General features: G+C 42.5%; 1 protein-coding gene across 1 annotated transcript in view; it reads left to right on the forward strand.

Moving 5' to 3' along the window:
* LOC112232405 (atrial natriuretic peptide receptor 1) overlaps positions 1–27,943 on the forward strand; it is a 112,994-nt gene that overhangs the window by 23,488 nt on the left and 61,563 nt on the right. The window contains exons 4-5 of the mRNA XM_042295543.1: positions 9,318–9,505; positions 25,938–26,051. Coding sequence (XP_042151477.1) covers positions 9,318–9,505; positions 25,938–26,051 — 302 coding nt within the window. The remainder of the gene's footprint in view (positions 1–9,317; positions 9,506–25,937; positions 26,052–27,943) is intronic.

Here is a 27,943-nt window from a genome sequence, read left to right on the forward strand (position 1 = left end):
TTTCCGTACCAGGACGTGACTGGTCAGGATGCTATCGATGGTGCAACGGTTGAATTTGGAGAGGACCTGGGGCGGCATGCCGAATTTCTTCAGCCGCCTGAGGAAGTAGAGATGCTGTTGCGCCCTCTTAACAAGACTTGTCATGACAAGTTGTCGGTAAAGTGGACGCCAAAGAACTCTCTCTACTCCTTTATCTTGCTGATGTTGAGGGAGAGGTTGTTGCCAATGACATCACAATGCCAGTTCACTTACAGTGAGGGAAAAAAGTATTTGATCAATCGGGCATGTATATGTGCTTTCTTGAACACGGGGACCTTGCGGGCGCTGCAGGATTTCAGTCCTTCACGGTGTAGTGTGTTACCAATTATTTTCTTGGTGACTATGGTCCCAACTGCCTTGAAATCATTGACAAGATCCTCCCGTGTAGTTCTGGGCTGATTCCTCACCGTTCTCATGATCATTGCAACTCCACGAGGTGAGATCTTGCATGGAGCCCCAGGCCGAGGGAGATTGACAGTTCTTCTGTGTTTTTCTATTTGCGAATAATCGCACCAACTGTTGTCACCTTCTCACCAAGCTGCTTGGCGATGGTATTGTAGCCTATTCCAGCCTTGTGTAGGTCTACAATGTTGTCCCTGACATCCTTGGAGAGCTCTTTGGTCTTGGCCATGGTGGAGAGTTTGGAATCTGATTGATTGATTGCTTCTGTGGACAGGTGTCTTTTTTATGCAGGTAACAAACTGAGATTAGGAGTACTCCCTTTAAGAGTGTGCTCCTAATCTTAGCTTTCTGATTGAGAGGGAGTCAAATACTTATTTCCCTCATTAAAATGCAAATCACTTAATAAAATTTTTGACATGTGTTTTTTTCTGGATTTTTGTTGTTGTTATTCTGTCTCTCACTGTTCAAATAAACCTACCATTAAAATTATAGACTGATAATTTCTTTGTCATTGGGCAAACGTACAAAATCAGCAAGGGATCAAATACTTTTTCCCTCACTGTACCTCCTCCCTATAGTCCGACTCGTCGTTGTTTGTTATTAGTCCTACAACCGTGGTGTCGTCAGCAAATTTTAGGATGGAGTTGGAGTCGTGCAAAGCCATGCAGTTGTGGGTGAACAGGGAGTACAGCAGAGGACTGAGGACACACCCCTGGGCGGCCCCTGTGTTAAGATGCAGTGTGGAGGAGGTGTTGTTGCCATTCCTCACAGCATGTGGTTTGCCCGTCAGGAAGTCCAGGATCCAGTTGCAGAGGGTGGTGTCTAGACCCAGGACTTTGAGCTTGATGTTGAGCTTGGAGGGAACAATAGTGTTGAATGCTGAACTGTAGTCAATGAACAGCATTCTCGCATACAGTGCCTTCAGAAAGTATTCACACCCCTGGACTTCTTACACATTTGGTTGTGTTGCAGCATGAATTTAAAATGTTTTAAATTTAGATTTTATGTCACTCGTCTACATACAGTACCCCGTAATGTCAAAGTGGTATTATGTTTTTAGACATTTTTACTAATAAATTAGAAATGAAAAGCTGAAATGGCTTGAAGTTTTCCAATGCCTCGCAAAGAAGGGCCCCTATTGGTAGATGGGTAAAAAAAACAGATTAAATATCCCTTTGAGCATGGTAAAGTTATTAATTACACTTTGGATGGTGTATCAATACACCCAGTCACTACAAAGATACAAGGAAACTTCTTAACTTCTTAACTCAGTGCCAGAGAGGACTGAAAGCGCTCAGGGATTTCAATGGTGACTTCAAAACGGTTACAGAGTTTAATGGCTGTGATAGGAGAAAACTGAGGATGGATCAACAACATTTTAGTTACTCCACAATACTAACCTAATTGACAGAGTGAAAAGAAGGAAGCCTGTACAGAATTAACAAATTCCAAAACATACATATTGTTTGTATTAATGCACTAAACTAAAACTGCTAAAAAACATGCCAAAGAAATTAACTTTATGTACATGACCATCTGATCGTTTATCACTCCAGTGTTAATCTGCAAAATTGTAATTATTCGCCTACCTCCTCATGCCTTTTGCACACATTGTATATAGACTCCCCCCTTTGTTTTCTACTGTGTTATTGACTTGTTAATTGTTTATTCCATGTGTAACTCTGTGTTGTCTGCTCACACTGCTATGCTTTATCTTGGCCAGGTCGCAGTTGCAAATGAGAACTTGTTCTCAACTAGCCTACCTGGTTAAATAAAGGTGAAATAAAAAAATAAAAAAATAAATAAATGTACTAAATACAAAGTGTTATGTTGGGGGCAAATCCAATACAAAACATCACTGAGTACCACTCTCCATATTTTGGTGGTGGCTGCATCATGTTATGAGTATGCTTTTCATTGGCAAGGACTAAGGAGTTCTTTATTATAAAAAGAAATGGAATAGAGCTAAGCACAGGCAAAATCCGAGAGCAAAACCTGGTTTAGTCTGGTTTCCAACAGACAATGGGAGACATTTGCCTTTCAGCAGGTGAATAACCTAAAACACAAGGCCAAATATACACTGTAGTTGCTTACCAAGATGAATAATGAACTTGACAGAGCTTGAAGAATAAAAAAAGGAAGAAGAATTTGCAAACATTGTACAGTCCAGGTGTGCTAAGCTCTTATAGACTTACCCAGAAATACTCACAGGGGTAATATCTGCCAAAGGTGATGCCAACATTTATTGACTCAGGAGGTTGAATACTTATCTAATGAAGATATATTAGTATTTTTCAATAATTCTTTATTTTTCTTCCACTTTGACATTAGAGGTTTTGTAAATTGTTAACAAAAAAATTACAATGAAATCCATTTGAATTTTGTAACGTCTGCATCCAACTCACACTCCCAAACACTTAGATCCCTGGAACGCAGCCCACTTTCCAGCTCACACTCCAGATCCCAATCACTGGAATTCTAATCACCTGCTCACACACCTGCATGTCATCATCCCACACTATTTAGTTCAGTTCCTTGCACCCAATCACTGTGAGGTATTGTTTGTTTTGAGACACACTTCTTTCGGAGCTCTGTTTTTTCCCGTTCTTCACTCCTCCCGTGTATGACCTTCTGCCTGCCCCTGGACCCAGCTACCTGCCTCCTATGGTCCCTTCCAATAAACACCTGCTGCGCTCTGTGCTTGAAACCAGCTCTCTGTCTCCTATCGTGTTCATTACAGAATCTCACCAAAAACGACAGATGGATTCAGCAGAGCTGCAGCTACGTCTAACCCGACAGGAGGAACGGATCGATGAACTCTGTGACCTCCTTCGCCAGTCCATTCCTGCTTCACCGTTATTAGGTGCCACAGCCTCCTCTCGTTCATCCTCCCCTATATCCATGTGTAACGGATGTGAAACGGCTAGCTTAGTTAGCGGTGCGCACTAAATATTGTTTCAATCGGTGACGTCACTTTCTCTGAGACCTTGAAGTAGTAGTTCCCCTTGCTCTGCAAGGGCCGCGGATTTTGTGGAGCGATGGGTAACGATGCTTCGTGGGTGACTGTTTGCGCCCGGGTATGGGCGAGGGGACGGTCTAAAGTTATACTGTTACATTGATGCTGTTGACCCGGATCACTGGTTGCTGCGGAAAAAGGAGGAGGTCAAAAGGGGGGTGAGGCAAACTAATTCTTGTTAATCCTCCCTTTAGGATTAATGCGCTGGATGGACAACCTCTTGGAACTGGTCTTGTGACTCGCATGACCAAAAGTTTCACCCTTCAGATTGGCCTCCTTCAATCTTAGGACATTCAGTTATTGGTGTTGTCTTCACCTAAACAACCGCTCATTCTCGGTCACCTCTGGCTAAGCCTTCACGACCCTGCATCTCCTGGCAGCAAGGGGAACTGCTGTCATGGTCTCCCGCCTGTTTTAAGAACTGCTGCAGTCTACCCTGTCGAGCCACCATAGAAGGATTGTAGTCTGCCATTCCAACATCCCACCTGTAAATGCCCAGTTTCTGAGTGTCTTCAGCAAGTATCAAATCAAATCAAATTTTATTTGTCACATACACATGGTTAGCAGATGTTAATGCGAGTGTAGCGAAATGCTTGTGCTTCTAGTTCCGACAATGCAGTAATAACGAGCAAGTAATCTAACTAACAATTCCAAAAAAAACTACTGTCATACACAGTGTAAGGGGATAAAGAATATGTACATAAGGATATATGAATGAGTGATGGTACAGAGCAGCATAGGCAAGATACAGTAGATGATATCGAGTACAGTATATACATATGAGATAAGTATGTAAACCAAGTGGCATAGTTAAAGTGGCTAGTGATACATGTATTACATAAGGATGCAGTCGATGATATAGAGTACAGTATCAACGTATGCATATGAGATGAACAATGTAGGGTAAGTAACATTATATAAGGTAGCATTGTTTAAAGTGGCTAGTGATATATTTACATCATTTCCCATCAATTCCCATGATTAAAGTGGCTGGAGTAGAGTCAGTGTCATTGACAGTGTGTTGGCAGTAGCCACTCAATGTTAGTGGTGGCTGTTTAACAGTCTGATGGCCTTGAGATAGAAGCTGTTTTTCAGTCTCTCGGTCCCAGCTTTCATGCACCTGTACTGACCTCACCTTCTGGATGATAGCTGTGTGAACAGGCAGTGGCTCAAGTGGTTGTTGTCCTTGATCGTATTTTTGGCCTTCCTGTGACATCGGGTACTGTAGGTGTCATGGAGGGCAGGTAGTTTGTCCCCAGTGATGCGTTGTGCAGACCCCACCACCCTCTGGAGAGCCTTGCGGTTGAGGGCGGTGCAGTTGCCATTCCAGGCTGTGATACAGCCCGACAGGATGCTCTCAATTGTGCATCTGTAAAAGTTTGTCAGGGTTTTGGATGACAAGCCAAATTTCTTCAGCCTCCTGTGTGGGTGGACCATTTCAGTTTGTCTGTGATGTGTACGCACAGGAACTTAAAATTGTCCACCTTCTCCACTGCTGACCCTTCAATGTGGATAGCGGGGTGCTCCCTCTGCTGTTTCCTGAAGTCCACGATCATCTCCTTTGTTTTGTTGACGTTGAATGAGAGGTTGTTTTCCTGACACCACACTCCGAGTGCCCTCACCTCCTCCCTGTAGGCTGTCTCGTAGTTGTTGGTGGTCAAGCCTACTACTGTTGTGTCGTCTGCAAACCTGGTGATTGAGTTGGAGGTGTGCATGGCCACGCAGTTGTGCGTGAACAGGGATTACAGGAGAGGGCTGAGCACACACCCTTGTGGGGCCCCAGTGTTGAGGGTCAGTGAAGTGGAGATGTTGTTTCCTACCTTCACCACACGGGGGCGGCCTGTCAGAAACTCCAGGACCCAGTTGCACAGGGAGGGTTTGAGACCCAGGGTCTGGGTCTGGGATAGGGAGCGATTAAATATGTCCGTAAACACACCAGTCTGCTGGTCTGCCCATGCTCTGAGGATGCGGCTAGGGATGCCGTCTGGGTCAACAGCCTTGCGAGGGTTAACATGTTTAAATGTTTTACTCACATCAGCCACTGAGAAGGAGAAGAGGGGAGGGGGTACAGTCTTTGTTAGCGAGCCGCGACGGTGGTACTGTATTATCCTCAAAGCGGGCAAAGAAGGTGTTTAGTTTGTCTGGAGGTGTGACGTCAGTATCCGTGACGTGGCTGTTTTTGTATTTTTTGTACTGTGATTTCCTGTAGCCCCTGCCATTGAACTGCGACTACACCTTGTCCCTGTACCGGCATTTCGCTTGTTTGATTGCCTTGCGGAGGGAATAACTACACTGTTTATATTCAGCCAAATCACCAGACCTCTTTCCATGGTTAAATGCAATGGATCACGCTTTCAGTTTTTCGTGAATGCCGCCATCCATCCATGCTTTCTGGTTAGGGTAGGTTTTAATAGTCACAGTGGGTACGACATCTCCAATGCACTTATTTATAGACGCACTCACCGAGTCAGCATTGTCATTCTCTGAGGCTGACTGGAACATATTCCAGTCCGTGTGATCAGAACCATCTTGGAGCATGGCTTCCGATTGGTCAGACCAGTGTTGAATGGTTCTCGTCACAGGTACATCTTGTTTGAGCTTTTGCCTATAAGCCGTCTTGGTGTTCGTTTGATGGGGGATGTATACAGCTGGGACTATAACTGACGAGAATTCTCTTGGTAGGTATAATTGCCGGCATTTGATTGTAAGGAATTCTAGGTTTGGTGAGCAGAAGGACTTGAGTTCCTGTCTGTTATTATTATCACACCATGAGTTGTTAATCATAAAGCATACACCTCTGCCCTTCCTCTTCCCAGAGAGGTGTTTATCTCTGTCGGCGCAATGCATGGAGAAGCCCGGTGGCTGGTCCGATTCCGACAACATATCCCGAGAGAGCCATGTTTCTGTGAAACAGAGAATGTTACAATCTCTGATGTCTCTCTGGAAGGCAACCCCTGCTTGAATTTAGTCTACCTTGTTGTCAAGAGACTGGACATTGGCGAGTAGTATACTCGGGGAGCGGTGAGCAATATGCCCATTTCCCCGGTCCGTCTGCCCCTTCTGTGTCGCCGGTGTTTTCGGTCAGCTGCTGGGATTAGATCCATTGCCCTGGGTGGTGGTCCGAAGAGAGGATCTGCTTTGGGAAAGTCGTATTCCTGGTCGTAATGTTGGTAAGTTGATGTTGCTCTTATATCCAATAGTTCTTCGCAGGTGTATATAATAAGACTTAAGATTCCCTGGGTTAAGAATGTAAGAAATAATACATAAAAAAACTAAATAATGCATAGTTTCCTAAGAACGCGAAGCGAGGCAACCATCTCTGTCGACGCCATTTCATGGGGTGTGAATAATTTCTGAAGGCACTGTATCTCTAATGGGCTATATATGCTATTGGTTGACTGTTAGAAGTGGTTGTACGACAACAAAAATGTTGTTAAAAGTACCAATGCATTGACCTAGAACATGCATGGAGATCTATCTACTGGGTGTGCAGGTTTCTGGTCTAGCTCAGCCCTGCCGTTCTGCTTATTATTTGTATTAGACACTATTGATTTAACTATTCAATGATTTTTTGTTTTGGAGTAAGATGGATGTCTAAACCCACTAACCATTTGCATAGGCATTTCTTGTATGAAATAAAATAAAATATTGATATTGATTATCCTACCAAAACTATGATCTTGGTTGGGCTAGGATAACAGTACTTTAGTTCTCAGGGCGGGTGACATCACAACACAATGGCTTTGTCTCACTTTGTCTCTCTTGATTACTTTCATCCTATCTCCTCACCTGTATTATATCGCAACTGTATTGGAGGAGAACATACAAGGTCACTACCCTCTGACCTTGTCCAGGAGGCGAATCGAGGAAGGATGAATGAAGAAATAGCCTAGCACTCACCTGTCAACTAGCTCACGTGCTACAGAAACCCTTCTGCTACACTCACTGACCTCCTTTTCTGCGTCTTCTTCAGCAGCCAGCAGAGCAGACTGTGTGAACTGAGTCAATCTAGCACCCACAGAATACATTTTGTGAGTATTTAATTATGCTAAATTGACTCAGATCACATTGTCGGTGGCTGAGTTATACTGTTGGTGGGGTAGGAGGTGGGGAAAGCAGTGTGACTGTAGCAGAGGTGAGTTGCAGGTGAGTTCTAGTAGCCACTATGATGTGATGTCATCCCCCCTGAGACTTGAAGTAGTGTCTTCTCCTGTCTATCATGAATGTATTTATATTTTAATACCATAAGCATCTCAGCTGTGGGAGGATCTCCTCTGGCAATTTGCTTTCTTCTGCTATACTCGCTGTCCTCCTTCTCCAGTGGTTGCCATGCTACCACAAGGTCATGCAAACTCACATTCAAAGTCCAATGTGACATCAGCAAAGAGACATACGCTGACTATGGCATCAGATAGACAGTCAAGATCATGGATCTAAAAAATGGAAAGGATGCCCATAAAAAGAGAAAGAGAACATTCTATTAACTACTGTAAGGGGTGTGTATCTGGTGGCAGGGAAGTCAGACGCAGGAGAGCAGAACTTAATAATAGCCGGAGCAGTTTAATAGTAAAACCAAAGGCATAAAAAATACAAAGTATGAGCACAATATCCCGACGTGCACCGGTCAAACAAAATGTGCACAAGCACTTATAATAAACAATACCACACAAAGACATGGGGGGGGACAGAGGGTTAAATACACAACACATAATGAGGGAAATGAAAACGAGGTGTGTGGGAAAACGAAACAAAACAAATGAAAAATGGATCAGCGATGGCTAGAAGACCGGCGACGTCGACTGCCGAACACCGCCTGAACAAGGAGAGGCATCGACTTCGGGAGAAGTCGTGACAACTACCTATTTTACAACCAAGATATTTGATATGGCTTTGAGATATGGAGCGGTGCATGAGAAATATGCACCGGCCATTACGAGGGCATAGGCCTAATAGGTTTCATGGGTAGTAGTCTACAACTGCAAAGTGGCACAGCTAGCAACTGCGATGCAGTGCCTGAGACCACCGTGCCACTCGGACGGTCAGACTTCCTGATTCTACCTGGATTATGTTGGAGATGCTTCCATTAAAGAACAACCTCTGTGTTCTGTTAGACCGGTAACTCTTTATCCACAATATAGCAGGGCAACGTCATGACAGTCCTTTTTTCTGGAACTTTGTAGAATTTTGATAAAAGGATGAACTTGAGCTCAATTTCAAGTCTCATAGCAAAGGGTCTGTATATGGTATTTCTGTTAATTATTTGTTGTCAATTTGCTAACATTTCCAATAACCTGTTTTGTCATAAAGGTGTATTGTGTGTAGATTGTTGAGATGTTTTTTTTAAATCCATTTCAGAATAAGGCTGAAAAGTAACAAAATGTGGAAGAATTAAAGGTATCTGAATACTTTCTGAACTCACTGTATAGTATGTTTCGCAAGTTCCTAACATATAATAGAAATTGTAATTCGTAACATACAGGAAATGAGCGATGGACACCCACAAATGAATGCCTACGATACGAAACATAACGTATACTACATGTAGTGTTTTGGATTTACGTACAGAACAGGAAATGCTCTGAGAACAGGTTGCAGTGCAGTGGTTGTTAGTCTTTCACCTATGTCCTTTTTCCTTAGTGTTGCACCTGCATTGCCCATTAACAGTACTAGCCAATTCCCCTTATTGTTTTCTGTCCACCCTCTGTAGGGGCACTCAAACAGTAGCACATTGGTACATTCCACTGCAGTAGCACATTGGTAAATTACACTGTGGCACACAAACAGTAGCATACAGTGGTACATTCCACTGATATACGGTACATGTCATTGATACATTCTTCTTCTTCTACTTTTTCTTCAGTGGTGTACATGTGCTGCTCATGGGACACTTTCCGGAGGCTGATGGTACAGTTCTGGAGGGAAGGCCTGCCCCCGGAGGACTATGCCTTCTTCTTCATTGACCTGTTCGGACACAGCCTGAGGAAGCAGCCCGCTAGGCCCTGGTACAGAGGAGACTCAGACGACCACGCCGCCAAGAAGGCCTTCAGGGTGAGAGGGGGATGACAGAGAGGAATGAGGGAGGTCTGTAGGAACGAAGGGAGGGAGAGAATGAGTAAGGGGTATGGGAGAGGGATTTAGTAGGGACTGCGTCTTTGGGTCTGGGAAAAGCGCAATAAAAATCTGATTTGTTATTATGCTGTAGTTATGAGTAATTTACGACTGGTATGAAGGCGGATGAGAGGTTTTTTTACCAGGTAGCCTAAAAAAGAGGAATGGAAGGGGGATAGAATGAGTAGAGGATATAGGAGAGGGATTTAGTGGGGTACTGTAGTTATGAGTGATATTATGATGGGAGGGAGGGTAAATGAGTGATGACTGAGCAAGAGATAAGAAAAAAAGTGTTAAATCATGCAGCTGTATCTGTACGTAATAAGAGGTTCATGTTACATTATTTTGATAAGGTTGTGAAACAAGAAGTTTCATCGGAATTTCAAGGAAATCGCATTAACCCGGTGAAAAATTGGAGTGTTTGCCAAAAAATGGCAAGGTTTTTCTGTGATAAACGGTGCAATACGAAAGTATTCATACCCCTTGACTTTTTCCACATTTTGTTGTGTTACAGCCTGAATTTTAAATGGATTAAATATACAGTACCAGTCTAAAGTTTGGACACACCTACTCATTCAAGGGTTTTTCTTTATTTTACTATTTTCCATATTGTAGAATAATAGTGACGACATCAAAATTATGAAATGACACATATGGAATCATGTAGTAACCAAAAAAGTGTTAAACAAATGAAAATATATTTTGTGTTTGAGATTCTTCAAAGTAGCCCCCCTTTGCCTTGGTGACAGCTTTGCACGCTCTTGGCATTATCTTAACCAGCTTCATGAGGTAGAATGGAATGCATTTTTTTTATATATATTTTTTATTTCACCTTTATTTAACCAGGTAGGCTAGTTGAGAACAAGTTCTCATTTGCAACTGCGACCTGGCCAAGATAAAGCATAGCAGTGTGAACAGACAACACAGAGTTACACATGGAGTAAACAATTAACAAGTCAATAATACAGTAGAAAAAAAAGGGGGAGTCTATATACATTGTGTGCAAAAGGCATGAGGAGGTAGGCGAATAATTAAAATTTTGCAGATTAATAACACTGGAGTGATAAATGATCAGATGGTCATGTACAGGTAGAGATATTGGTGTGCAAAAGAGCAGAAAAGTAAATAAATAAAAACAGTATGGGGATGAGGTAGGTAAAAATGGGTGGGCTATTTACCGATAGACTATGTACAGCTGCAGCGATCGGTTAACTGCTCAGACAGCAGATGTTTGAAGTTGGTGAGGGAGATAAAAGTCTCCAACTTCAGCAATTTTTGCAATTCGTTCCAGTCACAGGCAGCAGAGATCTGGAATTAAAGGCGGCCAAATGAGGTGTTGGCTTTAGGGATGATCAGTGAGATACACCTGCTGGAGCGCGTGCTACGGATGGGTGTTGCCATCGTGACCAGTGAACTGAGATAAGGCGGAGCTTTACCTAGCATGGACTTGTAGATGACCTGGAGCCAGTGGGTCTGGCGACGAATATGTAGCGAGGGCCAGCCGACTAGAGCATACAAGTCGCAGTGGTGGGTGGTATAAGGTGCTTTAGTGACAAAACGGATGGCACTGTGATAAACTGCATCCAGTTTGCTGAGTAGAGTGTTGGAAGCAATTTTGTAGATGACATCGCCGAAGTCGAGGATCGGTAGGATAGTCAGTTTTACTAGGGTAAGATTGGCGGCGTGAGTGACGATGGCTTTGTTGCGGAATAGAAAGCCGATTCTTGATTTGATTTTCGATTGGAGATGTTTGATATGAGTCTGGAAGGAGAGTTTACAGTCTAGCCAGACACCTAGGTACTTATAGATGTCCACATATTCAAGGTCGGAACCATCCAGGGTGGTGATGCTGGTCAGGCGTGCGGGTGCAGGCAGCGAACGGTTGAAAAGCATGCATTTGGTTTTACTAGCGTTTAAGAGCAGTTGGAGGCCACGGAAGGAGTGCTGTATGGCATTGAAGCTCGTTTGGAGGTTAGATAGCACAGTGTCCAAGGACGGGCCGGAAGTATATAGAATGGTGTCGTCTGCGTAGAGGTGGATCAGGGAATCGCCCGCAGCAAGAGCATCATTGATATATACAGAGAAAAGAGTCGGCCCGAGGATTGAACCCTGTGGCACCCCCATAGAGACTGCCAGAGGACCGGACAGCATGCCCTCCGATTTGACACACTGAACTCTGTCTGCAAAGTAATTGGTGAACCAGGCAAGGCAGTCATCCGAAAAACCGAGGCTACTGAGTCTGCCGATAAGAATATGGTGATTGACAGAGTCGAACGCCTTGGTAAGGTCGATGAAGACGGCTGCACAGTACTGTCTTTTATCGATGGCGGTTATGATATCGTTTAGTACCTTGAGCGTGGCTGAGGTGCACCCGTGACTGGCTCGGAAAGCCGATTGCACAGCGGAGAAGGTACGGTGGGATTCGAGATGGTCAGTGACCTGTTTGTTGACTTGGCTTTCGAAGACCTTAGATAGGCAGGGCAGGATGGATATAGGTCTGTAACAGTTTGGGTCCAGGGTGTCTCCCCCTTTGAAGAGGGGGATGACTGCGGCAGCTTTCAATCCTTGGGGATCTCAGACGATATGAAAGAGAGGTTGAACAGGCTGGTAATAGGGGTTGCGACAATGGCGGCGGATAGTTTCAGAAATAGAGGGTCCAGATTGTCAAGCCCAGCTGATTTGTACGGGTCCAGGTTTTGCAGCTCTTTCAGAACATCTGCTATCTGGATTTGGGTAAAGGAGAACCTGGAGAGGCTTGGGCGAGTAGCTGCGGGGGGGGTCGGAGCTGTTGGCTGAGGTTGGAGTAGCCAGGCGGAAGGCATGGCCAGCTGTTGAGAAATGCTTGTTGAAGTTTTCGATAATCATGGATTTATCGGTGATGACCGTGTTACCTAGCCTCAGTGCAGTGGGCAGCTGGGAGGAGGTGCTCTTGTTCTCCATGGACTTCACAGTGTCCCAGAACTTTTTGGAGTTGGAGCTACAGGATGCAAACTTCTGCCTGAAGAAGCTGGCCTTAGCTTTCCTGACTGACTGCGTGTATTGGTTCCTGACTTCCCTGAACAGTTGCATATCGCGGGGACTATTCAATGCTATTGCAGTCCGCCACAGGATATTTTTGTGCTGGTCGAGGGCAGTCAGGTCTGGAGTGAACCAAGGGCTGTATCTGTTCTTAGTTCTGCATTTTTTGAACGGAGCATGCTTATCTAAAATGGTGAGGAAGTTACTTTTAAAGATTCACCTGGAATGCATTTCAATTAACAGGTGTGCCTTGTTAAAAGCCTGTGCGAGGTTGCTGGATATTGGTGGGAACTGGAACACGCTGTTGTATATATCAATCCAGAGCATCCCAAATATGCTCAATGGGTGACATGTCTGGTGAGTAGGCAGGCCATGGAATAACTGGGACAACATAAGGTGATGGCGTCAGATGAATGGCACGACAGTAGGCCTCAGGATCTCGACACGGTATCTCTGTGCATTGAACTTGCCATCGATAAAATGCAATTGTATTCATTGTCCATAGCTTGTGCCTGCCCATACCATAACCCCACCGCCACCAAGGGGCACTCTGTTCACAAAGTTGACATCAGCAAACCGTTCACCCACACGACGCCATACGGTTGTGAGGCCGGTTAGACGTACTGCCAAATTCTATAAAAGGACATTGGAGGTGGTTTATGATAGAGAAATTCACATTCCATTCTCTGGCAACAGCTCAGGTGGACACTCCGGGAGTCAGCATGCCAATTGCACACTCCCTCAAAACTTGAGACATCTGTGGCATTATGTTGTGTGACAAAACTGCACATTTTAGCATGGCCTTTTATTGTCCCCAGCACAAGGTGCACTTGAGTAATGATCATGCTGTTTAATCAATAGGAATGATATGCCACACTTGTAAGGTGGATTGATTATCTTGGCAAAGGAGAAATAGTCACTAACATGGATGTAAACAAATTTGTGCACAACATTTGAGAGAAATAAGCTTTTTGTGCGTATGGAACATTTCTGGGATATTTTATTTCAGCTAATGAAACATGGGACCAACACACAGTTTTTATTTTTGTTCTGTGTAAAATAATAAAGCAGACATTGAATATCCCTTTGAGCATGGTGAAGTTATTAATTTCACTTTAGTTGTATCAATACACCCAGTCACTACAAAGATACGGGGTGTCCTTCCTAACTCAGTTGTTCACCATTATTCCAATGGTTACTTTAAAACAGTTAAAGAGTTAGGTACTCCACAATACTAACCTAATTTACAGAGTGAAAAGAAGGAAGCCTGTACAGAATAAAACATTTCCAAAACATGTATCCTGTTAACAACAAATCACTAAAGTAATACTGCAAACAATGTGGTAAAGCAATTCACTTTTTGTCCTGAATGTAAAGTGTTATGTTTGTTATGTTTATCCAATACAACACATTACTGAGTACCATTCTCCATATTTTCAAACATAGTGGTGGCTGCATCATGCTATGTGTCACGACTTCTGCCGAAGTCGATGCCTCTCCTTGTTCGGGTGGTGCTCGGCAGTCGACGTCACCGGTCTTCTAGCCATCATTGATCCATGTTTCATTTTCCATTGGTTTTGTCTTGTCTTCCTACACACCTGGTTCCAATCCCATTAATTTATTGTTGTGTATTTAACCCTCTGTTTACCCTCATGTCCTTGTCAGAGATTGTTTATTGTTGTGCTCGTGATTTATGGACTGGTGTGTGAAGGGTTCTTGTACCCACGTTTATTTTATTATGTACTTTGGTTTTGGAGTTTGTTTTACGTTATTAAACTACTCCATTATACCAAGTTTGATTCTCCTGCGCCTGACTTCCAACCTACACACACACGACATGACACTATGGGTATGCTTGTAATCATTAAGGACTGTGGAGTTTTTCAGGGTAAAAAGAAACGGAATGGAGCTAAGCGCAGGCAAATCCTAGGGGAAAACCTGGTTCAGTCTGTTTTCCACCAGACACTGGGTGATTAATCAACCTTTCAGCAGGACAATAACCTAAAACACAAGGCCAAATCTACACTGGAGTTGCTTACCAAGAAGACAGTGAATGTTCTTGAGTGGCCCAGTTACAGTTTTTCCTAAATATTGTTGAAAATCTATTGCAAGACTTGAAAATGGTTTTCTAGAAATGATAACCAAACAATTTAACAGAAAATAATCATGTGCAAATGTTACACAATCCAGGTGTGCAAAACTCTTAGAGATTTTCCCAGAAAGACTCACAGCTGTAATCGCTGCCAAATGTGCTTCTACAAAGTATTGACTGAGGGGTGAGAATACTTAGGTAAATGAGATAATTCTGTATTTCATTTGGGATAAATTTGCAAAAATGTCTGTAAACATGTTTTCACTTTGTCATTATTGGGTATTGTGTGTAGATTGGTGAGAAAACAAATCAGTTTACTCCATTTTGAATTCAGGCTGTAACACAACATAATGTGGAATAAATCAAGGGGTATGAATACTTTCTGAAGGCCATGTACTCTATGTACCTTTTTTTTCAAGAGAGGAATGGATGAGACAAAGGAATGAGGAAAATATGACTATGCCAAAAACATGCTCCAGCTGAATATGTCTGATTATATCTCCCAATACACAGTAACACTGTATGAGAAATATAGTGTGTTTAGCATGCAGATGACTTGTCTTGATGACAGTACCCAGAGAGCAAAACTACAACCACACCTACAATGTTACGGCCAGTTACCACTTGGTATTATGGTCAGTTAAACCAAGCTAATCCATTTTCCCAGCATACTAAACCATTTGACAAAACAAACTTGCACAGTGAATGGAAGTTATGTCAAGTTTGTCCCGAATGTCACGAAGAAAGAGTGAATGCATTGAACATACAGAAAGACAGAGAGAAAAAATAAAATGATGATGAGTCTGCGGTAGGGAAACAGAGGGAAGGAGTTATGCTAATCGTATGGGATTTTGCCTCACTATTAGCTATTTCAGATGATGGAATGTGGGAGAAAAAAGAACACAGAATGTGGGAGAAAAAAAGAACACAGAATGGGCATCAACACTGTCACATGACCCGAGTGGCTGGATGAGTGAGAATCGCAGAATGGCGAACTTACTAAACGACTGAGAGTTTGACTGTGTGATATTAGATTGCTTCTTGTGTAAATATTTTCCGTTTGGATTTTAACATCCACTCATTTCATCATGACTGAACACTCATTTCATCATCACGCAACAGTTTGATGCATGTTCACTTGCAGTCTGACTTGTCATCAACCAAATTATACAGACTGCCTGAGAGAATGATATGAGAAAACACAACACTGGTTTGGTCTGAGCAAGGCAGTTAACCCACTGTTCCCCAGGCGCCGAAGACGTGGATGTTGATTAAGGCAGCCTCCCGCACCTCTCTGATTCAGAGGGGTTGGGTTAAATGCGGAAGACACATTTCAGTTGAATACATTGTTGTTCAACTGACTAGGTATCCTCCTTCCCTTTCCCTTTCCCTTTCTTGGAGCTCCCAAGTGGCGCAGCGGTCTAAGGCACTCGAATCCAGGCTGCATCACAACCGGCCGTGATTGGGAGTCCCATAGGGCGGCTCACAATTGGCCCAACGTCGTCCAGGTTTGGCCAGTGTAGGCCGTCATTGTAATTTGGTCTTAACTGACTTGCCTAGTCTTTTATTAAACACAGGTGGGTATACGGCATTTGAGAATTCGTCATTGGCTTTGATACTCTGATTGGTTAGAGATGATCCAATCACTGATGTCTTTGTTTTTGTACAGCACCCCTCATTTTGACGTCATCACAAAAGATTTCAACGATGGCAGTCTGAAGTATGTAGCAAACATAGAGCTGCGGAAGAATTCAGTTTGACTCGTCAGGCAAGGTGGTCATACAATACCATGGGCCATTTAGATATTTGATTTAGAATTTTAGGACCCCTGTAGGCACAGTTGAAGTCGGAAGTTTACATACACCTACACGGAACCCAAACCGGCTGCGCGCGTGTACCATCGTGCGCCATCGTGCGCCATCGTGTGCCATCGTGCATAAATGTATTTTGTCCCCCTACACCAAACGCGATCACGACACGCCGGTTAAAATATCAAAACAAACTCTGAACCAATGACATTAATTTGGGGACAGGTCGAAAAGCATTAAACATTTATGGCAGTTTAGCTAGTTAGCTTGCACTTGCTTGCTAATTTGCCCTCTTTAGCTAGCTTGCTGTTGCTAGCTAATTTGTCCTGGGATATAAACATTAGGTTGTTATTGTACCTGAAATGCACAAGGTCCTCTTCTCCGACAATTAATCCACACATAAAAATGGTCAACCGAATCGTTTCTAGTCATCTCTCCTCCTTCCAGGCGTTTTCATCATTTAACTTATATGGTGATTGGCATCTAAACTTTCATAATATTACCACGACAACCGGCAACAGTTCATCTTTCAATCACCCACATGCGTATAACCAATGAGGAGATGGCATGTGGGTACCTGCTTCTATAAACCAATGAGGAGATGGGAGAGGCAGAACTTGCAGCACGATCTGAGTCACCAATAGGAATGACTTCTATTTTAGCCCTTGGCAACGCAGACGCTCATTGACGTGCGCGAGCAGTGTGGGTGGAATAATTGAATAACATAGATTCCTAAATTTATTTTGCAATGCTCGCGCACACGACTCGAGCGGTGTAGTCACGGTATTAGGTTGGAGTCATTAAAACTTGTTTTTCAACCACTCCACAAATTTCTTGTTAACAAACTATAGTTTTGGCAAGTCGGTTAGGACATCTATTTTGTGCATGACACAAGTCATTTTTCCAACAATTGTTTACAGACAGATTATTTCACTTAAAATTCACTGTATCACAATTCCAGTAGGTCAGACGTTTACATACACTAAGTTGACTGTGGCTTTAAACAGCTTGGAAAATTCCAGAAAATGAAAATGATGTCATGGCTTTAGAAGCTTCTGATATGCAAGACATGATTTAAGTCAATTGGAGGTGTACCTGTGGATGTATTTCAAGGCCTACCCTCAAACTCAGTGCCTCTTTGCCTTACATCATGGGAAAATCAAAATAAATCAGCGAAGACCTCAGAAAAAAGGATGAACCAGATCTCCATAAGTCTGGGTCATCTTTGGGAGTAATTTCCAAACGCCTGAAGGTACCACGTTCATCTGCACAAAACAATAGTACGCAAGTATAAACACCATGGGACCACGCAGCCGTCATACCGCTCAGGAAGGAGACACGTTCTGTCTCCTAGAGATGAACGTACTTTGGTGCGAAAAGTGCAAATCAATCCCAGAACAACAGCAAAGGACCTTGTGAAGATGCTGGAGGAAAAGGGGTACAAAAGTATCTATATCCACAATAAAACAAGTCCTATATCGACATAACCTGAAAGGCCGCAAGGAAGAAGCCACTGCTACAAAACCACCATAAAAAAGCCAGACTACGGTTTGCAACTGCACATGGGGTCAAAGATCGTACTTTTTGGAGAAATGTCCTCTGGTCTGATGAAACAGAAATAGAACTGTTTGGCCATAATGACCATTGTTTTGTTTGGAGGAAAAAGAGGGAGGCTTGCAAGCCGAAGACCACCATCCCAACCGTGAAGCACGGGGGTGGCAGAATCATGTTGTGGGGGTGCTTTGCTGTAGGAGGGACTGATGCACTTCACAAAATAGATGGCATCATGAGGATGGAAAATGATGTGGATATATTGAAGCAACATCTCAAGACATCAGTGAGGAAGTTAAAGCTTGGTCACAAATGGGTCTTCCAAATGGACAATGACCCCAAGCATACTTCCAAAGTTGTGGCAAAATGGCTTAAGGACAACAAAGTCAAGGTATTGGAGTGGCCATCACAAAGCCCTGACCTCAATCCTATAGAAAATGTGTGTGCAGACCTGAAAAAGCGTGTGCGACCAAGGAGGCCTACAAACTTGACTCAGTTACACCAGCTCTGTCAGGAGGAATGAGCCAAAATACATAAAACTTATTGTGGGAAGTTTGTGGAAAGCTACCTGAAACGTTTGACCCAAGTTAAACAATTTAAAGGCATTGCTACCAAATACTAAATTATTGTATGTTAACTTCTGACTGAGGAATGTGATGAAAGAAATCATTCTCTCTACTATTATTCTGACATTTCACATTCTTAAAATAAAGTGGTGATCCTAACTGACCTATTTTTACTCAGGTTAAATGTCAGGAATTGTGAAAAACTGAGTTTAAATGTGTTTGGCTAAGGTGTATGTAAACTTCCGACTTCAACTGTGTCAGAAAAATATATTTAGAAACGCATTGAATGACACATTCATACGTGGCAAAACAGATAGTCAAAAAATAAATCAAAAGGAATTGTTTTGAAGTATGTATCCTTTATCTGATAGATATAGAAAGCTCAGATTTATATATATAAAAAAATATGTGGGTTGACACGTACTCTTATGATGTGGAAAGAACCTATTCATCTCCAGTCATTTTTACAGACACCGGCGGAAGCAGTTGATTGAGACGCGGCCCAGAAGTCTCTCTTAAACACACAGACTTTGATGAACACAATTATTGTGCTATTTAGATTTAATTCAAATTTTACAAGTCCCATCTGCTGATGTCACAGACGCTATCTTGAGTACAGCATTGGGCCAATGTGCCATTGATCTGTTGAAATTGGTTTTCTGTCCCCAAACACCAGTCTCCTGTTATTCCAATTTTTCAGTGCACCAGGTATTCCTGGTTGGTCATGGTCTTATTTCAGACACTGATTGTTTGGAAATTGAAAACAGTATTCAGATCCCTTGATTTTTTCCACATTTTGGTACGTAACAACCTTATTCTAAAATGGATTAAATAGTTTTTTCCCCCTCATTAATCTACACACAATACCGCAAAATGACAATGCAAAAGCATGTTTTTAGTAATGTTTGCAAAAGTATTTTTTTTTAAATCTGAAATATTACATTTACATAAGTATTCAGACGTTTTACTCAATAGTTTGTTGAGGCATCTTTGGCAGCAATTACAGCTTCGAGTCTTCTTGGGTATGACACTGCAAGCTTGGCACATCTGTACACAGCATGATGCTGCCACTACCATGCTTCATAGTAGGGATGGTGACGGGCTTCCTTCAGAGGTGACGCTTGGCATTCAGGCCAAAGACTTCAATATTGGTTTCATCAGACCAGAGAATCTTGTTTTTCATGGTCTGAGAGTACTTTAAGTGCATTTGGCAAACTCCAAGCAGACTGGCATGTGCCTTTTACTGAGGATCTGGAAGCCACTGGTGGAGATTGTTGGAGTGCTAGAGAAATGGTTGTCCTTCTGGAAAGTTCTCCCATCTCCACAGAGGCACTCTGGAGCTCTGTCAGAGTGACCATCGGGTTCTTGGTCACCTCCCTGACCAAGGCCCTTCTCTCCCGATTGCTCAGTTTGGCTGGGCGGCCAGCTCTAAGAAAGTCTTGGTGGTTCCAAACTTCTTCCATTTAAGATTGATGGAGTCCACTGTGTTCTTGGGGACCTTCAATGCTGCAGAAATGTTTTGGTACCCTTCTCCAGATCCTGTCTCTGAGCTCTACAGACAAATCCTTTGACCTCATGGCTTGGTTTTTGCTCTGACATGTATTTTCAACTGTGGGACCTTATACAGACCAGTGTGTGCCTTTCCAAATCATGTCCAATCAATTTAATTTACCACAGTTGGACTCCCAATCATCTTGTAGAAACATCTCAAGGATGAGCTCAAATTTGAGTCTCATATCAAAGGGTCTGAATTCTTATGTAAATAAGGTATTTAATTTTTTTATTTTCAATAAATTTGCACAAAAAAATAACTTTTCGCTTTGTCATTGTGTGTAGATTGATGAGGAACATTTTTTATTTAGAATGAGGCTGTAACGTAACTAGAAAGATTACCAGGACATATACTCAGAGCATTTGTCTTCACTGACATTTTCAAACTCTCCATGAGAGAGTCTGTAATACCTACATGTCCCTGTGCTCAAGAAAGCGATGGTAACCTGCCTAAATGACTACCGCCCCGTAGCACTCACGTTGGTAGCCATGATGTGTTAGGCTCACATTAACACCATCATCCCGGAACTCTTGGATGAAAGAACAAAGGAGGATAAAAGACAAGGGGACAGATTTGATTGTTGCACATGGTCCATTAACACATAAACAAAAAGGCTTGATGTGTCTTCTGTTGTTGTTTTGCTGTAGGCTAAGCTCTTATACTTACTGATCTCGGAGCAACCATGTATTCCCTCAACTCTAGCATGTGGTTATGAAGTCATGTGTTGTAACAAAGGGTGATGCATACATAACAATTACAAATACAGCTGCGAGCAGCAGCAATGAACGGGGTTCACAGGATGCCAGAAAGGACACAAGGTCAGTTTGATAACAAAGCAAGCACTCTATCATGTAGAATCAATCTTAACTCTCCTTCCAGACTCATATTAATCATCTCCAATCCAAAATTAAATACAGAATCAGCTTCCTATTTCGCAACAAAGCCTCCTTCACTCACGCTGCCAAACATACCCTCGTAAAATTGACTATCCTACCGATCCTCGACTTCGGCGATGTCATTTACAAAATAGCCTCCAACACTCTATTCAGCAAACTGGATTGCAGGCTATCACAGTTCCATCTGTTTTGTCACCAAAGTCCCATATACCACCCACCACTGCGACCTGTATGCTCTCGTCGGCTGGCCCTCGCTACATATTCGTCGACAGACCCACTGGCTCCAGGTCATCTATAAGTCTTGTCTTGGTAAAGCTCCGCTTTATCTCAGCTCACTGGTCACCATAACAACACCCACCCGTAGCACACGCTCCAGCAGGTATATCTCACTGGTCATCCCCAAAGCCAACACCTCCTTTGGCCGCCTTTCCTTCCAGTTCTCTGCTGCCAATGACTGGAACGAATGGTAAAAATCGCAGAAGTTGGAGACTTATATCTCCCTCACTAGCTTTAAGCATCAGCTATCTGAGCAGCTAACCGATCGCTGCAGCTGTACATAGCCCATCTGTAAATAGCCTAAAAATCTACCTACCTCATCCCCATATTGTTTTTATTGACTTTTTTGCTCTATTGCACACCAGTATTTCTACTTAAACATCATCATCTGCACATCTATCACTCCAGTGTTAATTTGCTAAATTGTAATTACTTCACCTACTATGGCCTATTTATTTTCTTACCCCCTCATGCCATTTGCACACACTGTATATAGACTTTCTCTATTGTGTTATTGACTGTATGTTTGTTTATTCCATGTGTAACTCTGTGTTGTTGTTTGTGTTACACTGCTTTGCTTTATCTTGGCCAGGTCACAGTTGTTAATGAGAACTTGTTCTCAACTGACCTTCCTGGTTAAATAAAGTTGAAATAAAAAATCTAAATTAAAAAAAGTGCAATCATAAGTCTAAATACAAAATATGGAGTGACTGACCATGGTTCATGAGGAGAAGATTATTTTGAGCATTGGCGTTACATATGCAAGGAATTAGTTGTTTATAGTTTACTTGTTTTTCGAGATATCAATACCAAATTCAGTGTGGTTCATCTTAGAGATGTCTATGTTAGCAATGACAAGCTCATAAGCCACTGTGGAGTGGATTTACAGTGGTTTCAAATCAGATTTTTGATTTGTCAATAACTCAGCCACCTTTTGACCAATCCCTTTTTTAAAAACTAAACTAAGACATGTACCATGGACTTACATTCCACATTTGGTGTTATTTGGTCTTATGGTTCACGAGTAGAAGAATTTTGAAGTATTTTGAGAATATTTAAGCATATTAGCTTATGTGCTGATATGCATCTACTGGTATAGTGTGGCCATGTTTGTATTTTGTATTTATTATGGATCCCCATTTTCTGCTCTTCCTGGTGTCCAGCAAAATTAAGGCAGTTATATAATTTTACAAAACATTTACAGATTTCACAAACACACTGTGTGCCCTCAGGCCCCTACTCCACCACTACTACATATCTACAATACAAAATCAATGTGTGTATAGTGCATATGTCATTGTGTGTGTATGCATGAGTGTATGCCAATGTTAGTTTTGCTTCACAGTCCCCGCTGTTCCATAAGGTGTATTTTTATATGTTTTTTTTATCACATTTTACTGCTTGCATCAGTTACTTGATGTGGAATAGAGTTCCATGTAGTAATGTCTCTATGTAGTACTGTGCGCCTCCCATAGTCTGTTCTGGAATTGGGGACTGTGAAGAGACCTCTGGTGGCATGTCTTGTGGGGCATGCATGAGTGTCCGAGCTGTGTGCCAGTATTTCAGCTCGGTGCATTCAACATGTCAATACCTCTCACAAATACAAGTAGTGATGAAGTCAATCTCTCCTCCACTTTGAGCCAGGAGAGATTGACATCCATATTATTAATGTTAGCTCTCTGTGTACATCCAAGGGCCAGCCGTGCTGACCTGTTCTGAGCCAATTGACATTTTTGTGGCACCTGACCACACGACTGAACAGTAGTCCAGGTGTGACTAAACTAGGGCCTGTAGGACCTGCCTTGTTGATAAGTGCTTTTAAGAAGGTAGAGCAGCGCTTTATTATGGACAGACTTCTCCCCATCTTAGCTACTGTTGTATCAATATGTTTTGACCATGACAGTTTACAATCCAGGGTTCCGCCAAGCAGTTTGGTCACCTCAACTTGCTCAATTTCCACATGATTTATTACAATATTTCGTTTAGGTTTAGGGTATTTTGAATGATTTGTCCCAAATACAATGCTTTTAGTTGTAGAAATATTTGGGACTAACTTATTCCTTGCCACCCACTCTGAAACTAACTGCAGCTCTTTGCTAAATGTTACAGTCATTTCAGTCTCTATAGTGTTGAGCTTTACTCAAAGCCAGTGGCGTGTCGTTACTAAGGATTGAAAAAGGTAAGGGGCCTAGACAGCTGCCCTGGGGAATTCCTGATTCTCCCTGGATTATGTTGGAGAGGCTTCCATTAAAGAACACCCTCTGTGTTCTGTTTAGCAGGTAACTCTTTATCCACAATATAGCAGGGGGTGTAAAGCCATAACACATACGTTTTTCCGGCAGCAAACTATGATCGATAATGTCAAAAGTCGCACTAAAGTCTAGCACAACAGCAACCACAATCTTTTTATCATCATCAACTTTATTTTCTCAAACTCTTTAGGGACCAGGACCAAATTTGGAGTGAATCTAACTTTTAGTCCAACGACCCTTATTTTAAGCTTTGGGTTATTTGTTAATTAAATTTTTTGCTTACGGCACCTAGTATTCCCAGGCGGTCTCTCATCCCAGTACTTATCACACTGGTATGGTATTGCCAGAAGCATATTTTTTACCCAGTTTTCTCCCTGAATTAGATCACTTGGCTCATCTCTGCAGGGGTCAAGTCATGCATCCTCCAAAACATGACCCACCTGGGCACCTACTTCTTATCGCAATGCTCGCTTAACCCAGAAGTCAGCCGCACCAATGTGTCGGAAGGACACACAGTTCGACTGACGACTGAAGTCAGCTTGCAGGTGTGTGGCCCTGTCACAAGGAGTTGCTAGAGCACAATGAGCAAAGGAAAGCCCCACCGGCCAAACCCTCCCCTACCCCAGACATCGCTAGGCCAATTGTGTGCCGTCCTATGGGGCTCCCAGTCCCAGCCAGTTGTGACACTGGGATCGAACCCCAGGCTGTACTTGCACCTCAGCACTGACCACTGCACCACCCAGGAAAGATATCAATGCCAAACTTAACATGGATCATCATGGTAATATCTTTGATGCCCCTAAAAAGTTTCAAGTGTGAAGTGGATTTACAAAGGAGTGGATTTACAAACGATTTAAATGGGCACATAAAGTCTGATTTCCTGATTCATCAATAACTCAAGCATCTCTTAACCAATCCCTTAGCTCAAACTAAGTTAAGAGATGTATGGTTAATGAGAATACATTTTTCAAAAGTTTTCCAAAATTTCCAAGATGGAGGAAAATTTATCCTGACGGACCTTATGTGTCCTTGAGACAAATTTCTTCAGCATGAGGAAAGACACCTACATACAACATTTCAAGTTTCTAGGTCAATATGGGCTTTGGCCTCCCGAGTGGCGCAGCGGTCTAAGGCACTGCATCTCATTTCAAGAACGGTCACTACATTCCCTGGGTGTATCCCATCCGGCCATGATTGGGAGTCCCATAGGGCGGCACACAATTGGCCCAGCGTCGTCCAGGTTTGGCCGGGGCAGGCCGTCATTGTAAATAAGAATTTGTTCTGAACAGACTTGCCTAGTTAAGGTTAAATAAATAAAAATAAAATAAGTGAGCCTGCTTATTACACCGCCACATCAAATCAAATTTTATTTGTCACATACACATGGTTGGCAGATGTTAATGCGAGTGTAGCGAAATGCTTGTGCTTCTAGTTCCGACAATGCAGTAATAACCAATGTGTAATCTAACCTAACAATTTCACAACAACTACCTTATACACACAAGTGTAAAGGGATGAAGAATATGTACATAAAGATATATGAATGAGTGATGGTACAGAACGGCATAGGCAAGATGCAGTAGATGGTATTGAGTACAGTATATACATATGAGATGAGTAATGTAGGGTATGTAAACATTATATTAAGTGGCATTGTTTAAAGTGGCTAGTGATACATTTTTTACATCAATTTGTCCATTATTAAAGTGGCTGGAGTTGAGTCAGTATGTTGGCAGCAGCAACTCAATGTTAGTGGTGGCTGTTTAACAGTCTGAAGGCCTTGAGATAGAAGCTGTTTTTCAGTCTCTCGGTCCTTGCTTTGATGCACCTGTACTGACCTCGCCTTCTGGATGATAGCGGGGTGAACAGGCAGTGGCTCGGGTGGTTGATGTCCTTGATGATCTTTATGGCCTTCCTGTGGCATCGGGTGGTGTAGGTGTCCTGGAGGGCAGGTAGTTTGCCCCCGGTGATGCGTTGTGCAGACCTCACTACCCTCTGGAGAGCCTTACGGTTGTGGAGCAGTTGCCGTACCAGGCGGTGATACAGCCCGACAGGATGCTCTCGATTGTGCATCTGTGGGTGGCATTCTTTTTGACCAAGTCATGGGCTCCAGTGTATGTGTGCCAATTTAGAAAAAAAGTTATTTGAACATGTCCAGGATTTGTATTTTTTTTAAATCTAAGAATAACAATAGGTTTCACATCTTCGCTGTGAACCTCTAATTAAAATGAGACGCAGGAGTTGATGAGTGTTTGTGCCGTCTGTAACATGAGACTATGGCAATGTGTATGGTATAATCTGTATGTTGTGTGTTATGCTTTTGCGTTTTTCTGACTGGTTGTCATTCATCTATCCTGACAGAGTGTGAAGATCCTGACCTACAAAGAGCCACAGAACCCAGAGTACAAGGAGTTTGTTTCCAACCTGAAGACGGACGCCATGAACATGTTCAACTTCACCGTAGAAGACTCGCTGGTAAGTGAGGATGGCCAATTGGTTGCTTGCTTGTTGGTTGATTGATAGGCAGGGTGATACCAGAATAGAAATAAGGTAGAAATAAGACAGTAAAAGTAAAACTGCATATGATGTTGGCAGGAGAGTGGTAGAGACAAAGAGGGTGTCTTTCTTATATATAGGATGGACACTCAAGAACATCCAACGTTGGAAAGGATTGTACCTCCTTCAGACCCACAGGCAGAATTAAATAGACAAAAAAAAGTTGTTTTATTAGATGTACAAACACACCGATAAATTCACAGGTAGACTCGTAGACCGAATGAAATGGAATCGCCTCTTGCCGCTTATCTGCTGGCTCACAGTTACCGATGTGGGCCCAAACGGTACCACCTCTATCTGCCTTCACAATGCATGACCTTTCAAAGGCTGCTGGGACAAGAGCTTGTAGAATTTTCATAATTTCTCCTCAGTCCTAATGGATCTCATGGTAAAAAAACAAAGGTGAAGTGATGTGTGTCAGGTTGTTTACACTGTATTGGAGTCAACAGAGTGATGGCAGACACTCCTCCTGAGCTGATTAAAGGTGAAGATTGAAATAGTTTTTACCCTTCTATGCTTTGAATCTGAACTCTTAGAGAAAAGGTGCTCTCTAGAACTAGGTAGAACCCTTTTGAGTTCCATATAGAACCCTCTGTGGAAAGGATTCTACCAAAAATAGTTATTCTACCTAGAACAAAAAAGGATTCTGCTATGGGGACAGACGAATAACCCATTTGGAACCCATTTTTGTAAGAATGTAGAGATTGAACATTCTGCCGTTTTTCTTTCTGGCTCCATTTGGATTTGCTAGTATAGAATTACCTTAACCACATGACATTTGCAGGTTCTCAATGTTCAGATTTAGGAAACCTGTTTACCGGTATGCAATTATCACATTTTAAGTGTACGTGTTACACTTCAATTCCAACATTTTCAAGTCAGTCAGCAATCGCTGTGGGACATCTAGAAATTGTAATTTCCTTGCACTTTTTGTATAATCCCTAAGTATGATTGTCAAGTAAAATGACAATTTGATTAGACTGTTGTCCCTTGCTTGCTAGCTAGCTGACTAGCTACGGCTACAGTCAAGGCAGTCAAGGCCTCTGCAGCCAGAATAACAGCAAAGTAGCTGCATTTGTATTTGTTTACGCTGTTTTCTATTGACATTCCTTTCAATACATCCATAACAATGAGCTGATAATGCTGATTTTCTCTGGCATAGCTAGAAAAGTTTGCCTTCCTATCAGGACACTCGTTGACACTGACTGTTAATTGCGAGGGGATCACATTGCATAACAAACACTAGGGTAGAAGCTAGCTAAATAGTTTGTAGCTAGCAAACCTGCCAATATGACAACTGAATTAAAACATATCAGTAGCTGTAAACAGCTGGATTAAACTAGAAACATGTGGAAGGATTTGACAGCATAGCGGGGACCGGGGAACTGTATGTTCATCACACCACGTTAGGTCATCAGATGCTCCAAAAAGTACGTCTCTGGAAAAACAAATCGATGCTAGCAAGCTATGTGTTTTCCTTGTTGGACCTGTGTTTACAATGTATCCAATTTCAGTTTGTGTGGTTGTTGGTTTAGCTTTCTGTAACTTTGTAGCAAGTACGGTCTGCATGTGCAGGCGCGTATTGCATCATGATTGCAAGGTGTCACGATGTCTTTTCAACTGTGCCGTTTCCCTGTTTTCTAAGTGGATTATTGGGCTTGCTGGAGTGTATATTTTCCACACAAACCTTGCTTTCGATGGTTGAAGTTATGCCACAGAGGTTTTTATACTGCAAACAGGGATTTATCCATCAAATAGAGCCTGTAAAGTTACATATCTCCTCTTGGGAAGATTACGGGTCTTTTAGGTCT

Source organism: Oncorhynchus tshawytscha, linkage group LG13 (assembly GCF_018296145.1).
Source record: "Oncorhynchus tshawytscha isolate Ot180627B linkage group LG13, Otsh_v2.0, whole genome shotgun sequence".
In the NCBI taxonomy this organism is placed as follows: Eukaryota; Metazoa; Chordata; class Actinopteri; order Salmoniformes; family Salmonidae; genus Oncorhynchus; species Oncorhynchus tshawytscha.